This window comes from Hipposideros armiger, unplaced genomic scaffold, assembly GCF_001890085.2.
Source record: "Hipposideros armiger isolate ML-2016 unplaced genomic scaffold, ASM189008v1 scaffold_75, whole genome shotgun sequence".
Taxonomy (NCBI): Eukaryota; Metazoa; Chordata; class Mammalia; order Chiroptera; family Hipposideridae; genus Hipposideros; species Hipposideros armiger.
Window position 1 is genome coordinate 3,293,886 of NW_017731425.1, and position 19,342 is coordinate 3,313,227.

The 19,342-nt window shown below is 40.8% G+C and overlaps 1 protein-coding gene across 4 annotated transcripts in view; it reads left to right on the plus strand.

Moving 5' to 3' along the window:
• TTC28 (tetratricopeptide repeat domain 28) overlaps positions 1 to 19,342 on the plus strand; it is a 681,749-nt gene that overhangs the window by 215,411 nt on the left and 446,996 nt on the right. The window contains exon 1 of one of the 4 annotated variants that reach the window (XM_019643165.1): positions 16,694 to 17,454. The exons of the other annotated variants lie outside the window; for them this stretch is intronic. Within the exon in view, the coding sequence (XP_019498710.1) occupies positions 17,428 to 17,454 (27 nt within the window). The 5' untranslated portion in view covers positions 16,694 to 17,427. Of the gene's footprint in view, positions 1 to 16,693; positions 17,455 to 19,342 lie in introns of those variants that run through there. 4 annotated transcript variants of the gene reach the window in all.

Below are 19,342 nucleotides of genomic sequence, written 5' to 3' on the forward strand. Positions count from 1 at the left end.
TTGGGGGAAGGGGAACAGACAAGTTGCTGTCCTTTTGTTCTTTAGTCTAGTTGTGGAGGACGTCGCTTCACTGGCCCATTTGGTATTATCATTGTGCCCTTCCTGGGTAAGGCAGATCAATTGCCGGCCTCTGGATGGCTGCTCACAGCAGCTCTTGGCAGCTCACACCGGCTGCCAGCCACTCACGCTGGCTGCCAGCCACACACAGTAGCTTATGGCAGCCCACTGCAGCAGGGGTTGCAGCCTATGGTGTTGCCTGCGACTCACAGCAGCCCAGCTCCAGGTCGAGCTGTTGTTCACCATCTTAGCTGTTGAGGGTAGTGTCACTGGCCCTCATATAGGATCCGAACTGGGGCCCTGTTGCTCAGAGCTGGTGTCCCAAGCCAGCTCTTAACCAACGCACCACTCGGCTGGCCCCTCTGTCCTGTTCTTTCATTTGTGACATGTTTCTTTATCTCCTCATTTTGGCTGCCTCCTTGTGTTGTTTCTCTGTGTGTTAGATAGATCTGTTAAGTCTACCAATCTTGGCAGAGTGACCTTATGTAGTAGTTGTACTATGGGACCCAGTGGTGCAGTCTCCCTGGTCACCTGAGCAGAGGGCTCCAAGTGTGTCCCTTGTGTGGGTTGTCTTTGCTCTCTAATTATAGTTGAACTTTGATAGCTGTTGGCATATCAGTCGGTAGAATTCACCTTCAGGCCAACTGGCTGTGAGGACTGGCCTTGATTACAGCAAACAAACTGTTGTGTATGGGCTGACCCTATGGAATGAAATTCACTTTAGCATGGCTCTGGTGCATGCCAAGTCCACCCTTTGGGTGTGTCATTTGTGGCAGTAATTGGGTGGTGCTCTGGTGTGGTCTGAAGCCAGCCACCCAGGTGTGTAGGTTCTGGGGCCTCTTGGGAGGGGCTCTGGTTGAGGCCAAGGTCAACTGTTGCCTGTATCCAGCCCGTGGCCAGCTGGTGGGAGCAACAAAGTGATCTGCGGCTGGTAGCTGCCTGTGCTGGGCATGGAGCTGCCTGGGTGTGGCCATGCTATGAACCGAGGCTGGCGGCCACTAGTGCCAGGCTTAGGGCCACTTAGCAAGAGGTATGGGACAGGCGCACTGAGGCCAGGTGCTGCTTGTTTTGAGGCTTGTGAACTTTTGAGAGATTTTTAGGAAAGTCCTCAAGGTGGGCCCATGCTGGCTGTTTGTGTGGATTAGCCTCTGAAAGAGGTTCGGGCAGGGCATGAGAATGGGTGGGGTGGAGGTCTTAGAGAGTCACCATCGTGTGGTGAGAGTGCTGTTAGCCAGGATACTGGAGATTTGCATTTGGTACTGGCCTGTGCCTGCAGGCTGTGTGTGTGGGGAGGACTCAACAAAGAAACGATGGCACCTGCACTTCAGTCCGGGAGAGAGCTTCAGCTCCAGCTTTCTCACCGAAGCCAGACAATTCGATTCCTCCCTGTATGTCCCTGGTGTTTTTGAGCTGCTGTCCCTTCTCTAGAGTTTAGGGCAAGTGTTTGTGAGCAAGTTACTCTGGCCTGGGCCCTTTAAGAGGATGCCTTGGTCTCTAGCAGCCCTCACTCAGACTGAGTCCCTGCTGATTTTCACAGTCAGCTGTTGTGAGGACTCCTCTTCCCAGCACTGCTGCTCTGGCCTGGGGAGCCAGGAGTGAGCTGGGACCCCTGGCTTTTCAGTGGGGACGTGTGCAGCTGAGATATCTCTCCCGATTATTAACTGCTACATGAGGTTGTGGGACCAGCCTGTTTCACATCTCCATCCCTCCTACTAGTCTTGATGTGGCTTCTTCTTAATATCCTTAGTTATAGGAGTTCTGTTTAGCTAGTCTTCAGATGGTTCTAAAGGGTGGTGGTTCTATAATTTAGTTGTAGTTTTGATGTGGTCATGGGCGGGGAAAGTATAGTTTTACTTTTGTTGTCTTGACTGGAAGTCTAGGTTTCTTTTTAAGTTGACACAGAATAGTAACTGTGTTTTAGGAATGGAATTTAAAAATTTTATCTTGGAAGTGGTGGTACTAAAATTGGTGAGGATTGTAAAAAACAGCCTTCCCACCTACTTTTTTTAGGGGATGTGAGAAAAGGTTTTAGCACAGTTTTTTGTTTTTTTAAGAGTTTGTAGTCATAGATAGGATATGTTAGACTAGCGTTAGCGTATGTTGTTATAAAGATAAAGATTGGTTTCATCTTTATTTGGCCTTATTAGCTTTTATTCTGTTTCATGGGATCCAGTGTATCTAAACACAACACCATATAGAGCCATGGTGTTCTTCATAGAACACTCTGAAATATTGATAGATTTTATAATATCTTTCAAATGCAGTATAGACAATATAATTATAGAAAATGATTCTGTGGTATGTATTTGTAATTAATTTATATCATCACTTGTCCATGAATAAAATAACCCATTCAATTAAGAATGTTGGTCTGTTTTCTCAACTTTTTATGCTGACATTAGTTTGTTAATTGTTTATTTTTGTTGTTTGATGCTAGAAGATGAGTGGTAGCTCATGCCAAAGATTTAAAAAAATTATGAGGGTAAAATTTATAAGTAGAATTATATATTAACTTAAGTTTTTTGTGAATGGGGAAAGATGACCATATATATATATATATATTTTTTTTTTTTAGCTGAGCCATCCTGCCACCTTTTGGCAGCTCAGCAGTAGCTCAGCTCAGGCCAGGAACTGAACCGGCGATCCTGTTGCTTAGAGCTCGCACTCTTGAGCGAGCTCTTAACCAACTGAACCACTCGGCTGGCCCCTCATAACAGCTTTGATATATAATTCACATACCATGAAATTCACCCCTTTCAAGTATATAATTCAGTAGTTTTTCATATTTGCAAAGTTGTGTAACCACTATCCAATTTCAGAACACTTTCATCTACCCCAAAATAACCCCCATACTGATTTTCAGCCCCTCTTAATTTCTCCCACTCCCCAGCCCCTGGCAATCGCTAATCTACTTTCTGTCTCTATGGATTTGCCTGTTTTGAACATTTCACATAAATGGAATCATGCAATATGTGGTCACTTTTTTTTTTAAGCAGCAGAATATCTGATTCCAAATCTAGAAATACCAGCTTTATTACCAAACCAAATTTGAGCAAAAGTTCTATTTTATTGATAGACTGGATTCCATATCCCAGGAAGTGGGGTGATACATGAAAGTGTAGATTTAATGGCAAATTTATCAATCCAATAAAGGGAACATTTCAAAGAGATGCTCTTTTGTTTAGAATTATTAGTGTTGCAAGAGGGAGGAATGCTTAGGTGAAATGTAAACAAGAAAACCCTTTGTGATACTACATGAAAAAGGAAAATAATTAAAAATGATATTCGTACATTTAATTTAGGTCTTTAACCCTATTGTGGTAGTTTTTTTTTTTTTAAGATTTTTATTGGAAAATTGGGGGAGGGGAACAGCATTGGGGAATCGGGAAGGGGAACAGACAAGGTGCTGTCCTTTCTGTTCTTCAGTCTAGTTCTAGAGGACGTCACTTCACTGGCCCATGTTGGTATCATCATTGTACTCTTCCTGGGTGAGGCAGATCGGTTGCTGGTCACTGGTCGGCCGCTCACGGTGGCTCTTGGCAGCTCATGCCAGCTGCCGGTCACTCACGGTAGCTTACGGCAGCCCACTGCGGCCCTACTGCATCCAACACCGTCGCTGGCAACTCACGGCAGCCCAGCTCCAGGTTGAGCTGTTGTTCACCATCTTAGCTGTAGAGGGCGCAGCGTCACTGGCCCATGTGGGATCTGAATCAGCGGCCCTGCTGCTTGCAACTCGCGCTCCCAAGCCAACTCTTAACCAATGCGCCACTTGGCCGACCTGTGGTAGTTTTTTGCTATTCATTTTTTTCCATTTATAGTATGTAGCTAACCCCAGCTACTAATATGGAAAGTTATCTTTTGCACTGCATTGTATATGCAGAAAATTGACAATAATTGTGTTAGATGATATAATTGATAAGGGTGTTTTTGTGGGGGTTGGATCTTCTGAATTACTTACTGTCCATGCGGGTCAGTTAGTAGTTATCTTACATGTGCATTCAGAACTTAAATGGAAAATTCTTTATGATTGTAATTGCTGTTGCTTAATTTGGTAATCAGAGTGTCCACTGTCTGACCCATCCATATACTTTCAAAATATGAAGAAAAAGCCCTCTAATATTTTTATATGGATGGCCAGATAGACAGCACTTTTAAAAATTAGCATATGAATGTTTTGACTATCTCACTTAAGACAGCCTGTCAGTTTGGCAGCTCTGAGCCAGTTATTTCTGTGTCTTTCTTCATTTTCATGTTTTGACAAATGAGATTGTACTTTTGACAAGCGATTTGTACTTCATCTTAGGATTTCAAAGTGTTTTTAATTTATTTATTAAACTATCTAGAGATCATTTTATCCACCCACTTTTGGGTAGTATAAGATTCTCCCTAATAAAAATGAAAATAGAAAGTGATAGTACTGGTATACTTGCATTAAAAAAAAACCCAACATATCATAAGACATATAATTATTTTTCAGAATAATTATTGTTCATTTTTTCAGAAGCTTATATTTCTTTCACTTGAACATCTGCAGACTTAGGCCTGGGCGTAGTACTGATTTAATGGGAATGGTTTCTTTGTGTTACTTGGGAGAGTGTATCTTTCAGAATTGAAGGCATTTACAGGTATCCTTTGATAAATTAATAAATACCATGCTGAAAATTTTACTGTAAAAGGGAATATGTATTTAATCTTATATAGCTGACATTAAACTTGCTCATTCATTTAATGAATATTTAATAAACACCTAATATGTGCTGGAAACTGTTCTAATTTCTGGACCTACGGTGATGAACAATACAGATTCCAATCCATAAACCTGACAATCTGTTGGGTGACATAGAGATCAGATGAGTAAATAATGCAATTTCAAATTGTAAAATGTGGTTTGAAGAGAACAAAGCCAAGAAATAGAATATCCAGTGAATGTGGGGAGGGGAATAAATTTTGGTCAGCAGGCCTCCCTGAGGACTTACTATTTGAAAAGAAACTTGAATATTGGAAAGGAAATACCTATTCTGGAGGAAGAGAATTCCAAGCAGACATAACAACCATCAAGGTCACAAAGGAAGCATAAGAAAGCAGGTCTGGCCACAGCTCAGGTAAGAGAAAGTATGGTAAGAGATGAGGGTGAAAGTTAGAGGTTAGATCATGTAGGGGATTGTAGGCCATGGGGAAGGTATTTTATCTTTGTGCAAGGGGAAGCCTTACATGAGTTTTAAACAGGGGGAATGCATGATCTGATTTACATTATATTAGTAAAAATATCATTCTGGCTACACAGAGAGGTGGAATCACAGGAGCAAAGTGGAAGCTATTGTAGTAGCCCAGTTGATACTAACAATGTCTATGGCTAAAGAAGAAAGGGTAAATGTGATGAGAAGTGGCAGAATTTGGATTCGAATTTGTAGGTAGAGAGCTGAGGACTTGCTAATGGGTTAGATGTTGAGGGCAAGGACAGGACAGGAATCAAAGGTAACTGTAAAGTTTTTGGTCTGAATAGCTGGATGAATCAAGATGCCATGAATTGAGACAAAATAAGACTGAAGAAGGACCAGATTCTTGGGAGAAAATCAAGAGTTTTGTTTTGGCTATGTGCGTCTGAGATGCCTATTAGAATCTTAATGAAGATGTTGAATGGGCAATTACTTACACAAGCCTGGACCTCAGTAGAGAGGTAGGTATTTGAGGCATAAATGAGGGAGTCATCAATTAAGAGACGGTATCTGGAGGCTTGGGACTGGCCAAGATCTCTAATGGAGTAATTGTAGGCAGAAAAGAGGGCAGAAGACCGCACCTTGGAGCTCTCCAGCACACACACATATCTGTTTATGAGTATATATGTTCATCCAAAAAACATTTGTTTCCCAATATATACAAAATCAGATGTCTCTGTGTGAGTCAGCAAGGGTTCTTAGTTGAAAGGAACAGACAACAACTGTGACTGTTTTAATCAAAAGGTACCTAGATCCCAGCCATAATGGTGCCACCTGGATGTTAAATACCATGATGAGCTCCCTTGGCACTGATGATTGTAGTTACTGGATGTTACTGTGGTTACTGCAAGAGTAAATTCTCTGTGACTATTCTTTAAAAAAAAATTTTTTATTATTAGTTTCATGTGTACAGAGCAATACAATAGTTATCCTTTTCACCCCTCACAAAGTAACAACCTCCCTCCCCCCATCCACTGTCCTCCCACCCCCGATGTCATACTTATCTATTATAATTCCATTGACTCCATTCCCACACTCTACATCCCGTGACTATATGTATATATAATTGTAGTTGACATACAATATTATTCAACATCAGCTTCAGAAATACAGTGCGGTGGTTAGGCCTCTACACTGTCTGTGCAGTGGTCTCCCTAACAAGACATGAGTCCAACTGGCCCCCTAAAAAATATTTACAACATTATTGATTATATTCCCTAGACTGTCTTTTCTATCCCTGAGGCCATATTTTAGTTACCCATTTGTATTGTCTCGTCCCTTCCCCTTCTCCTTCATCCCCACCCCCTCCCAACTGGTAACCCTCAGTTTTTCCTCTGTGTCTCTGAGACTATTTCTGTTTACATTTCTCATTTATTCAGTTTTTTAGAATCCACGTATAAATGAGATCATATGGCATTTGTCTTTCTCTAACTTATTTCACCTAGCATAATGTTCTCTAGTTCCATTCATATCCTTGCAAATGGTACTATTTCCTTCTTCTTTATAGCTGAGTAATACTCCACTGGGTAAATGTACCACAGTTTCTTAATCCAGTTGTCTACCCATGGGCATTTCGATTGTTTCCAAGTCTTGGCTATTGTGAATAGCGCTGCAATGAACATAGGGGTGCATATGTTTTTTCGAATTAATGTCTTGGGTTTTTTTGGATAAATACCTAAGAGTGGAATTGCTGGGTCATAAGGTAGTTCCATTTCCAGTTTTTTGGGATGCCTCCATACTGATTTCCATAGTGGCTGCACCAATCTGCAGTCCCACCAGCAGCGCACCAGGGTTCCCTTTTCCCCACAACCTCGCCAGCATTTGTTGTTTGTTGATTTATTGATGATAGCCATTCTGACCGGAGTGAAGTGGTATCTCGTTGTGGTTTTTATTTGCATTTCTCTAATGATTAGTGAGGTTGAGCATTTTTTCATATGCCTGTTGGCCATCTGTATGTCCTCTTTAGAAAAATGTCTCTTCATAGCCTCTGCCTATGGGTTGTTTGTTTTTTTGGTGTTGAGTTGCATGAATGTTTTATAAATTTTGGATATTAACCCCTTATCAAATATATCATTGACAAATACCTTCTCCCATTCAGTAGGCTTCCTTTTTGTTTTGTTGATGGTTTCCTTTGCTGTAAAAAAACTTTTAAGTTTGATGTAATCCCGTATGTTCATTTTTTCTTTTACTTCCCTTGCCCGTGGGGATGTATCAGTAAAAATATTGCTCAGGGTAATGTCTGTAAATTTACTCCCTATATTTTTTCTAGGAGTTTTATGGTTTCAGGTCTTACATTTAAGTCTTTAATCCATTTTGAATTTGTTCTTATATATGGAGTAAGGAGGTAGTCCAGTTTCATTTTTTTGCATGTGTCAGTCCAATTTTCCCAGCACCATTTATTAAATAGACTATCTTTACCCCAATGTAAATTCTTGCTTCCATTGTCATAGACTAACTGCCCGTATATGTCTGGATTTAGTTCTGGGTTTTATATTCTGTTCCATTGATCTATGTGCCTGTTTTTATGCCGGTACCATATTGTTTTGATTACTGTAGCCTTGTAGTACGTTCTAATGTCTGGAAGCGTGATGCCTCTGACTTTGTTTTATTTCTCAGGATTGCCGTGGCTATTCGGGGTCTTTTTTATGGTTCCATATAAATTTTAGGATTATATTTTCTATTTCTGTGAAAAACGCCTTAGGTAGTTTGATAGGAATTGCATTGAATCTATATATTGCTTTAGGCAGTATGGTCTGTCACTATTCTTTGTGTCACTTGCTTCACATTCAAAGTTCTGGCAAAGAACTGAGCCTGCATGTTGTGTCAGGTGGTGGGGCGAAGTAATTATCTGACCTTTTTGGTTTCTGTCATGAGAGATATTTCCTACATTCCACCAAGACTCAGATAATGAGGAATTCCCCCAAAACAGAGGATGGGAGTTCAGATACCAGGCAGTTTAACAACCACAATAAAAAAGTATCAGTTTTGTGAATATAATCCATTTGATTGCGTATAAATTCATAATTATTGAGTTAAGCAACAAGTCATTAGAGGGCCTCCAAATAGACCTCAAGAGTAATATTTTATCTCTACCGGCTTTATTTTCTCATAGCCCATTTCCTGCCTTAGGATTGAGAAGAGACCCACTTTTCCTATGCTTCTTTTAACCATACCCAGAGAAATATAGCCTCCATTGGTTAAAACACACAAGTAAGTAAACCCCTAGTTCGAACTAAGCATCTTTCTTAAGTAAAACTTACATATTAAAACACCCTACACACAGTTACTACCACTGCACGCTCAGGATTTCTTTAGGGAAGTTAATAAATCCAAAGCTGCATATTCTTTTTTTTTTTTTAACTGAGCCATCCTGCCATCTGTTGGCAGCTCAGCAGCAGCTCAGCTTAGGCCGGGAATTGAACTGGTGACCCTGTTGCTCAGAGCTCGCACTCTTGAGCGAGCTCTTAACCAACTGTGCCACTCGGCTGGCCCTGCATATTCTTTTTTAAAAAATTAATTTCAGGTGTACAAAACAATGAGTTAGACATTTACACCCCTGACAAAGTGATAACCACCCCCAGGCTACAATCTCTCTGACATCGTATATAGCTGTTACAATACCATTGACTCTATTCCCTGTGCTGTACTCCACATCCTGTGACTATGCATGTGTGTATGTATGTATGTGTGTATATTGTATTAAGTACCATATGTATGGTTGTAGTTGACATTCAATATTATTCCAAAGCTGCATAGTCTGGCCCAAATATATGACCACTGAATCTACTCCAGATAAATTCTATGAATTTTAACTAAAGATAACATATGCTGAAAATTTACCCACATTGATAAATTATATAATGGCAAAATTACACATGCTCTATGGCTATGGCTACCTGGTAGAGAAAAGTATCAAGATTATAGCCAAAACATTATAGTCCATTGATCTGTTTTATATGTGAAAATTTATAACACAGTCATAGCATTCTTATGATAGAAGATTAATTGCTAGCTAAAGAGATGAAGTATATCCAGGTTAATACCCATGTATTATAATAAGTATCATTAGAAAATGACTAAACACTGGACATATTCACTGAGTGCTAGATTTTGTTGACTTCCTTCAAAGAATGTTGAACTTTGTTCTGGCAGATAAAGTTACTTGTACATTAAATTTACTTTTTTCAAGGTTTGTTTTTAAGCTTTGTTAAGGTGAATTTAGAGCATACTTTTGCCTGGTTTACCCCTTCTCTAAAGTCATGACTTTTCTGAGGTCTCTATTGAATGGCCCAGGTGTGCCCTTCACTCTGGCTGGTTGAAACTTGAAATTCTTACAGTCCTGGTGCGCTCTGGCAACTGTTCCCCTTAGAGCTTCCCTTTGCCTAGTTTTTTTGGGTTTCAACCGACCTCAGGCAACTTCATGTTCAGCCAAAACTCAAGGAGTCTCCTGTGATGACTTCTGGAGCACCTTGTCTGTGTAGCCCTCCTAGAGTTTATCTTCTCCAATTCTTTACCCTGAATGTTCCAGCTACTTTGTCCTCCTCAAACTTCAGTCTCTGTCTCCTCAATTCAGCAAGACCATTATTCTCTGCCTGGACCTCCATCCTTTCTGTGGTCCAGAAAGTGCCTCAAGGCAGAAAGCCAGGGTGATCACAGGGCTCACCTCATTTGTATTGCTTCCTTCAAGGTTCATAATACTGGATTGCCTATTGTCTGAAGCAGTATTTTTCTTATATTTTATCCAGTTTTCTAGTTATGTCTGGAGAGTAAGCCTGGTCCCAGTTGCCCTGCCATAAACAGAAAGTAGAAGTCTTATTAGAAAAATGATCATACCACTGAAATATATGAGCATCAGTTCTGGCACTTTGTGGCCCTTAAAATATAATCAACGTAAAATCCATGGTATGATGAAGAAAGAAAAAAAAAATCGGGGTTAGCACAATAAAACAACAGTAACAACATACTGAACACATAGCATTGGTATAGGATATATTATATGTGTATTATAATTACAGATATAATTTAATTGTCCCAACAGTCGTATTCAGATATGTGCTATTATCATCTCCATCTTATAGGGTTGGAAATTGAGGTATAGAAAAATGAAGTAACACAAAGCCACACAGCTAGTATATGGTGGATCTAAGGTTTAAAGCAAGCTATATTGGCCAAATAAAAATTGCTGCCTCAGGAAATTTGATAGGTCTCCCACCCATCCCAAATGGGCAGTAAATTACGTTGTTTTTAGAAGTATGGCTTTGCTCAAGATTTAATTCTGTCCTTTCTCCCACCCCCATTTTATCTTCTTCTTCTAAGCTCCTTCCCTGGGGGAATCTTTTTTTTTTTTTTTTTAAACTGAGCGCTTTATACATATCATCATCATGTGAATGACCTCAAAATCTCTTTATAGCTGTACCTATAGATATCTATCTTTTAACTCGAGACCATAGCTCCACCTACCTACTCCACATCCCTGGGTATCTCTTATCACTACCTTAGACTCTGGAAGTCTCAAACTGAATTCATTATCTACCTATTCTTTCTGTGATCCAAACCTCAGTTAGTGGGGTGTCTCATTTTCTGAAAAATTTGGGATCATCTTTAAATCCTTCCCTTTCTGTCCCTTCCTGTAGCAAGTGTTTTGGACCTGTTTTACTTGTGAAATGTCTCTCAAGAAGGTCCCTTTTCTGTTTCTGCTGCTGCCCTGATTCAAGACCTCTTCATTCCTTATTGATATATTGCAACAGAAACTTATTTGGCCTTCCTGTCTTTATTGGTCTCCCGTTCTTCCTATCCTTCACATTACTTCCAGAGTTAGCATAAAACTCAACTAGATTTGCCAATACCCTGTTTAAATAACTCATCATTGTGTTCTAAGACACCAGTTAAGAACAGGGCTTTGGAGTCCAGCTGACTTGAATTTCCTTTCGACTGCTTTCTAGCCATGGTACTTTGGGAATTTACTTAACCCTTTATCTGTAATTTTCTCTTCTGGAAATTGGGCATAATAATAGTTCCTCCTCATAAAGAAAGGTGTTAGGAAGAATCAACAACAAAAACAAAAATATGAATTACTTCAATGCTTGGCACATACTCAGTAAATGATAGTTACTATGAATATTGTTAAGATAATAGCATTCACAGCCCCCTAACCTTAACTCTACTGTACCTTGCCTTGCATTATAGGTTTTAGAGCTATTAGATGACTTACTAATGTGGTCCTCGTTTTCACACCTCCATCTTTTGGTTCATGCTCTGTTCCTTCAGTCTGCAACACTCCTCCCCAAACCCTTTATCTGCTTGTTGAAAGGCTCCTGTGCTACCTCTCCTGTGAAACCTTTCTTGGTTACCACAGTCAGAATTAATTATTCTTTAGGGCTTCCATAGTCCTAATGAGAGAATATGTGATTAGGTATTCCATGCTTCTCGCACTTAGCCTGTGCTAAGAGCTTGGGCTCTTAAAGCATCAAACGAATAGTAAGATCAGTAAATATTAGCAGCAATTGTTATTGTTTTTATTAGTTGTGTATCTGTCCTCTTTGACCTCCACCAGACTGCTGTCTCTTCTAGGGCAAAAATCATCTGACTTATTTTTGTCTCCTCTCACAGTGCCTAGGATAGTCCCTAATAGGTAATAAGTACTCAATCAATACGTGCTGAACTTGAAGGATTGGGCTTCAGCCTCTGACACTGATAGTGAAAGGAAGTGAGGTGGGTAAGGGTGGAGGTCATCCTCTCTGCATGTTGTGGAGTAGTTTTCCTCCCAAGGGATGGGAGCATGGTTTGCATCAACTTGGCTGTGTGGCAGAATTCTTACTGTAACAACTTTTTTTAGTTTTCTATTTTTAGCGAAGCAAGGCCTTTCTATTCTGAAAGTACCCCATTGTGTGAAATATCACTAATGAGGCAAACATTTTTGGTCTCAAATACATTTCTACCTTTATCCCTTTAGTTTCCTAATTCCTCTTTAGATACTTCAAAATAATTTAGAGGTCTTTGGGAAAATTAATATATTTTACAAATATTGTTTCACATTGAGTTTAATAGTCTACTTCTAAAACACAATAAATGTAAATAAGTATGAGGCTAGCTTTTTCAGACATTTACCCTGTGATCAGTGTCAGACATGTTACTCCTTAGGAAATCTTGAAGAAATTCACAACAATGAAAAGAGGTGTGTTTTCTTCATTCGTTTCCCCTTTCTTGCTTTTTTTCCAGATTTGAATTGACAAGTAGTTATTGAGGAAAATACTATTTAAATAGACTGTTTTACAGTATCTGCTTTTAGGGAAGTGATTGCGAAGTGCTATGTTAAAAAATGAAGGAGTTGTAAAAATGTCTTTTAGTAGCTCCAGATCTGAGGAATTGTGTTCTTACTGTGTGATATTGGATCTTTGAAACAATAAGTTAAATTACAAGTGAACTGTGTTCGCTTAGTAGCTCTGTATAAATAATCCTAATGAAGAAAGTATATTGGAATAATAGTAATTCCTTAAATATTTCAGGTATAATTACTAGTTCAATTTGGAGTAAGCAAAATAAATAAATAAAGACACAAAGAAAAGAAATAAGGTGATTTAAGATAGTATTAATATTTAAAGGCTTCTAGGTAATGGTCTTCTATTGAGTGGTGCCTATTAAATGAAAGCTGAAAACACTTACCAGACAGCAGGGGAAGAAATGCCATACAAATAAGTGACCCAAAGGAAATATATCTAAAAAATTGAAAGCCAGTTTAAAGCCTTGTATCACTTTGAGGTTTTAGATTGATTCTGTCTTTTATGGAAACATAAATACATTTCTGTCTCCTTTCCTGATAATACAGCCCACTGTTCTCAGCCGCCCCCCCCAACCCCCCCACCCCCGCCACACACACAATTTAAATAACTGTCTTTTATTAAGTACAATAACATCAGAGCATGGGAGATTGCTCTTCAGTCCACAGACCCATGCTTGGTATGCATATGGATTCACAGATGCCTTCAGAAAACCACCCTACAGATTAGGAACCACAGTAGGTCCCTTAATTAACATAAGGGAGAGTGAAGCCTTGAATGGTTTAAGTCAGCAGTCACAAATTATGACTTGCAGACAGCATTTAGACCTACAGGCGTGTTTTGTTTGGCCTGTTAGGATGCTTCAAAATTTTTGAGCAAACACTTAAAAATCAGGAAATTTTTAGCTTTTCATGCAAATTAGGGGAGCTGGCACTGTTGGAGTGATAGTCTTGTATGACATTAATTGACTAGGGCTGCATAGCAGCTACCTCTTGTACATGATTCATGTATCTACAGGTTTGCAATCCTCACAATTCCCTTTTTATACCTGTCTTATACCTGACTGTTTCACTTATTCACGTAACTTGCCATGCCCTTCTGAAAGTTATTGTTATATAGCAAGTCAGAGGTACGGTAGAAAGTATAAGCTTTTCTCCTGAGCCCCTCAGCAATTGTAGGTTCCTGCCGCCGCCACTCAGGCATTGGGTTCTAGCCCTTCCATTGCCATTGACTGGCCATGTGGCACTGAACAGGTCACTTAACCCCTCTGAATTTCAGTTTCGATATCTGTCAAATGGTCATAATAAACACTTTAATCATATAAATAATTTAAAAAATCTAAAGGCTTATATAAAAACAGCCTCATAAATTCATAGTTAATCTTTTGTTACATATTAGATTACTTAAAAATGCTGCTTCAAACATGCCCTTTGCCTACTGCATCCTACAGGATAAAATCCAAATTTCTTTGCCTTATAACGTTCCCTTACCATTTAATTCCAACATATTTTGCCAAAGTATCTTTTACTTTGTATGATGTGGAATTTCACTCATTCACTGTTCATTCTCCCCCTCCACCCCTATTTTTTCACCCCCTAAATATTGAGCACCTCTGCTGTGCCAGGCACTATTCTGGGCACTGGGGATGTATAAAGCTGAACAAGACGAAGTCTCTACCGCTAACATTTTCATACTTAGGCCTTAAATTTTAGGCAGGTCAATATTTTGTATCTTGAGTACATTTTACATGTGCTTGCCTCCTTGCCTCTTTTTCTTTCATTGTTTCTTTCAAAAATATTTATTGATTGCTCATTGTGTCAGGCACTATTCATTGGGTGATGGCATTATAACAGAGCAAAGTCCCTGATCCTTTGGAATTTATATTTTCATGGGATGAATAAGACATTAAATAAATAAACGAACATTAAAATATATGTCATAAGGGCTTTGAAGTAAAATGTAGCAGGGTAAGGAAGCTAGAAATTAACAGTGTGTGGGGTCATGGTGCTGTTATTTTAGAAGGAATGGCGAGAGACAGTCTTTCTGGTATTTGAACAGAGTCCTGGCAGAACTGAGGGAGGGAACCAAAAAGGCATCTAGAGGAGGAGTGATTCCGGCAGAGGGTGCAGCAGTTATATGCTTGACATGTTCAAGCGACAGTTAGGTAGCCAGCATGGGAGGGGCTGAGAGAGGGCTACGAGATGACTTCTGAGAGATCGAAGGGTCCAGAACCTGAAGGCCATTACTGATGGTCTGGCTTTTGGCTCTAGAAAGAGCGGTATCTTCTCTGAATTTTTAATTCAAATTCCTTTATGAAACCTTGGACCATCCCTATTTACAATGATTTCTCGTTCTAACTCCTGGAACACGTAATTGATGTTTTGCTTATCTGACAAAGGAAATGCCGGGTTGTCTTCTTATAGGTCTTCTGTTCTGTCCTTATTTTTTTGTATCTTCCTCTAGCATAGGGACTTAGTCTTATTATCCTAGTGGTGCTTTGCACCTCATTGGTACTATGTTTGTTTTGTGAGGCTCTGGCCTCAGATGTCAGCAATCGGAATTTGAAAGCAGTGTCTAAGAAAGAAATGAAAGGACTTGGTGATAGATTAGATATAAGGAATGATGTTCAGGTTTTAGTTTGTGATCCTGGAAGAGTAACAGCGCCATGGACAGATAAAAGGAAAGTTGGAAAGAGAACTCAATTTTGAGGTAAATTGATACATTTGGTTTGGAATTTATTGAACTTTCCATGCTAGTAGGATATCCAGGTTAAACTACGCAGAATGATTTGGATATGTCAGAACATACACGGAGTACTGGTATTAATTGTGACTGCGGCCTACAGTATGTAATTTCAAGAGCAGGGACAGCCTCTTCCTCGTTTCTAGTGCCTGGAACAGGGGCTGGCAAATAGTAGGTGCTTAAGTCATGGACACATAATAGTTTTATTCAGATGAGAGTTAAGGTAGATGTGTAGCTATGATGCACATCATGGAATGGGCGTAGGCTCTGGAGTCAGGTCATCGTAGGACTGAATTCCATCCTTACCACTTTCTGTGTGTTGTGGTCTTGGTTGAGCAGTGACCCCTCTGAATCTCAGTGTCTTCACCTGGAAAAGAAGGACCTTCCTTGCAGGGCTGTGAGATAATAAATGCAGGCATAAGCCTTCACATAGAGTATTGGCTTAAGAAATAGTACCTATTCATTCAGCTATTATTGTTAACATTATTAAAAAGACATTGCTTTCAACCATTGAATTTCAGACTCTTAGGCTTAGAAAAGCTCTCAAAAGTAATCCGTTTCAGTTAACTCTTTTGGCTACTTTAATGACATTGATAATCTGATATATTGGGTTGTCGGAAAAGTCATGACGTATTTTTTCTGTTTTTTGTTGCAAAAATGCGTCATGGCTTTTCTGACAACCCAATAGTTAAGTGTTCAGTCTGCATATAATCACCCACATTGGCCAATACATGTAAAACTCTAAGAGGAATGAGTGAAACAATTTGGAACTTGGACTCATAGTACATCAGTTACTATTATTATATACATCAGTTAGTATACTAGTAGCTCACACTACCCTTTATAGTCCCAGCTATCAGAATTGCTGCATGGTGGGATAGGTGTTAATAGACATGTTGGATGACAAATAATAATAGAATTACATAGAATTTTGTATTTGGAGATGTACCTCTTTAAATAGGATGGAATTATTTTATAGAAGATGAATGAAACTCAGTCTCCATAGCAATATTTTTATAGTAATAAAATAATGCTAAATTTAGAGGAGCAGAGTCTATTCTTGATTATTTTTTTTATCTTGTCAGATACCTCAAATCTTTTTTCTTCAAATCATACATTAAGATTTTGTAGCATTTTGGTCTAAAGTCCTTTCCTATTCCCTTTTTCTCAATATAACACACACATCTAACTACATCTTTTGAAATGGCTTCTTGGTTTTGTGGGTCCCTGGTGGATCTGATTCCTTAGGAGCATTTGGGTTCCTCTGAAGCGTATGTTTTACTTTTTGCTTTGGAGCAGATGTCGTGGCACTAAGACCCAGAAACCGATTGCTCTGTGTGGCTGGAGCTGGGCAGGCTGTGCTCACACTGAAGGGAAGGAAGTCATTAGTGCAGACTGAGCTGTGGAGTTGGGTTCTTGCAGGATTTCCTTCCAGCCTTTCCCCACTAAGGTTCTTGGGAATTAAAAAAAAAAAATCTAAACACACAAACCAAGTTTTCCTATTTACAGTGTTCAAGGAAGGTAGGCATTTGGGGAAGGGCAGATCCTTTTCCCAAGTTATCCAAGAAGGAAGAGAAAACAGCGTAAAGAAGCTCTGATTACAGATCTTTGGAATTTTCTTTGCTAAATTTTACAAACGAGAAATACACCCAGAATTTTGGGAATTGCTCCAGGCTGCGCGTGAGGGTTTGATTGCTTGTCTAATTTTTTTTTTTGAGAAGAGGAGAATTCGCCAAAAGGGGTTTGGATGGTAGAAGCCCGGCTGGGTTTCTGCAGCAGCTCGTGTTCTCTGGCTCTTCTCTGAGGGAGGGTCTCTGCAGCCGGCTGGGAGACCCCCTGTCGCAGGCTCCTTTTGCAGGCGCCGGCCCGGGAGGGAAAATGCCCCGCTCTGGCAGGAGTACGCTGGCTTCTGGGACTTCCTAGCCCGGTGGGAAGTGTGTTCGTGGTTTGGGGATACTTTTCATTGAACTGAAGGCGAAGAGACTGGACTCTCCTGGGCTTTTTCTATTCGCAGTGAATATGGGAAAGAATTAGGGGGTGGGAGGGAGGCAGCATGACTTGCAGTCGCTGCTGCCCTGCATCTGCCCCCAGCCCCCAGCCAGCATCTTGATGTTCCACGTATCGGCTGTACAAATATGATGAAATGGCAGCCCCGGAAGAAGGTAAGTGTCCCGGAGTGGGGACGGGGCCCTGATGCCCAACCCAGGGAAGGGTGACAGGGGGCAGTGGCCCTCGGGCCCCTCCACTCCTTCCATAGTTTGCTAGGCGGGCTGGTCCAAGCAGCTGTGTCCCCTTAGGGACTTACGCCAGTCCCTTCGGGACGAGTTACCAAGTCTGGTCTGCGTCCACTGCCCTCTTAAGTTTTTCCTTCTTGGTATGCCTGGACTCTCAGGGGTGACAGCTCAGTAACACCCGTTGGCTTTAGTAGCCCTGTAGAGCTAGTGACATGATTAGCTTTGTAGGAGCCAGCCAAGAGCTGCCAGGGTGCAAGGATTTGGTGGTGCCCCACCTCTGGGGGACCATTTGGGGCTGTACCTCCGATACATTCCAGTGTCCCCGCAGGTGGGTGTTGTTGTAGCACCTCCTTCCCCAAGGGGTTAATAAGCTCTGAGCTGCTGGCAGCCGCTTCCCCAGGGCCCCGCTGGGGGGCGAGCATCCCTAGCACAACCGCCCAGCAGCTGGTTCCCGGGCAGCCGGGCCGTGGGGCCTCCAGCCCGAGCGCCTGGGGCCTGGCCCAGGCGGGCCTTCTGCCCGCGGGGCTCCCAGGCAGCGGCGTGGGCCCGCGCCGGCCATTGTGCACGGGTGTGTGTCTGTGCGTGTCAGCGTGCACGGGCGTATGTGCATCGATCGTGGGGAAGAGGGGGAGGGGGCACTTTGCTTTTTGCAAGATTATTTCCTAATATGGCTCCTTTGTTGAGAACTCAAGAAAAAAAATTCAGTGGTTCTATCAAAATAAATTGCTATTGGTCCCAGAAATAACGTTTCTAAATGTGGGACTGGTCCCTACCCCAGGACGTTAAGGGAGAAAGACAGCTTTCTTCAAGTTGTTGGCGGCTGTTGGTTTGGCTAGGGCTCCCTTTTGCTAACTTGTCTGACTGGCGCTAACTGTTAGATGAACCCAGTGGTTCACTGCATAGCAGGACCTTCCCCCCTCCCCCCTACAAATACCTCATTTGGCCGTGGTTTTTATTGACATTCTTCTGAAGGAAAACATAGCGAACTGAATGTGCTGTGCCCTTCCCCACATGACCTGTCTCTGTTAGCAGCTGCCTGGTGTTTTACTTGAACTAGCTAAACTGACTCTTTCTTTGTGGCATGATGTGTGATACCATGTTTTACATCAGAGCTGAAATAGAAATCATGTGTGAAATGCATGAGAAGATATTGTGCATTTATTTTATTGGTAGAGAGCCTAACAAACCCCTGCTTCAGCATAGCCGGGTGAATTGAAAGGTTTTCTTTGATATCTAACTGATACAATTTTGACCTCTGACACTAAGTCATTTCTACGTCTCATCCTGAAGTCAGAATCTCTCATGTATTAGTTCTCATCATAGAGCTTCTTTCAGTGAGATTGGTTTCATTTATTTTAGTTAAGAGATCTGTGTACTTCCCCACCCCCACCCACCCCCATAAAAATCAGTTAGAATGAGGAAAACCCATAGAAGAAACCATATAATTAAGCAATTTAAACAGATGCTGTGTATTCCGAAAGCCCCCCACATTTCTTCTATATTTGTAAATTGCATATTTATGAGTACTTTTAAGATGTCTGTAAACTATATGTTCATAAATGTCTGTTTTTTCTATTTTACCCAATATGCAGTAACTCATGTGGTTATGTCTGTGGAAACCCCTCTGGGTACTGGTATTGCTTGAACCACGGAAGTATTATTCTTGGCAGTCAGGTGGATTTTTGGATGCTGGAAGATTCTGTTTCAAGTGTTAGGATTCACTCTGCAGTATTTACTCACTCTGTGATGCTTAAATTGCTATACCAGAAGGTTGTGTTTATTCACTGTATTCATAATCCCAAGTCATCATGTTATA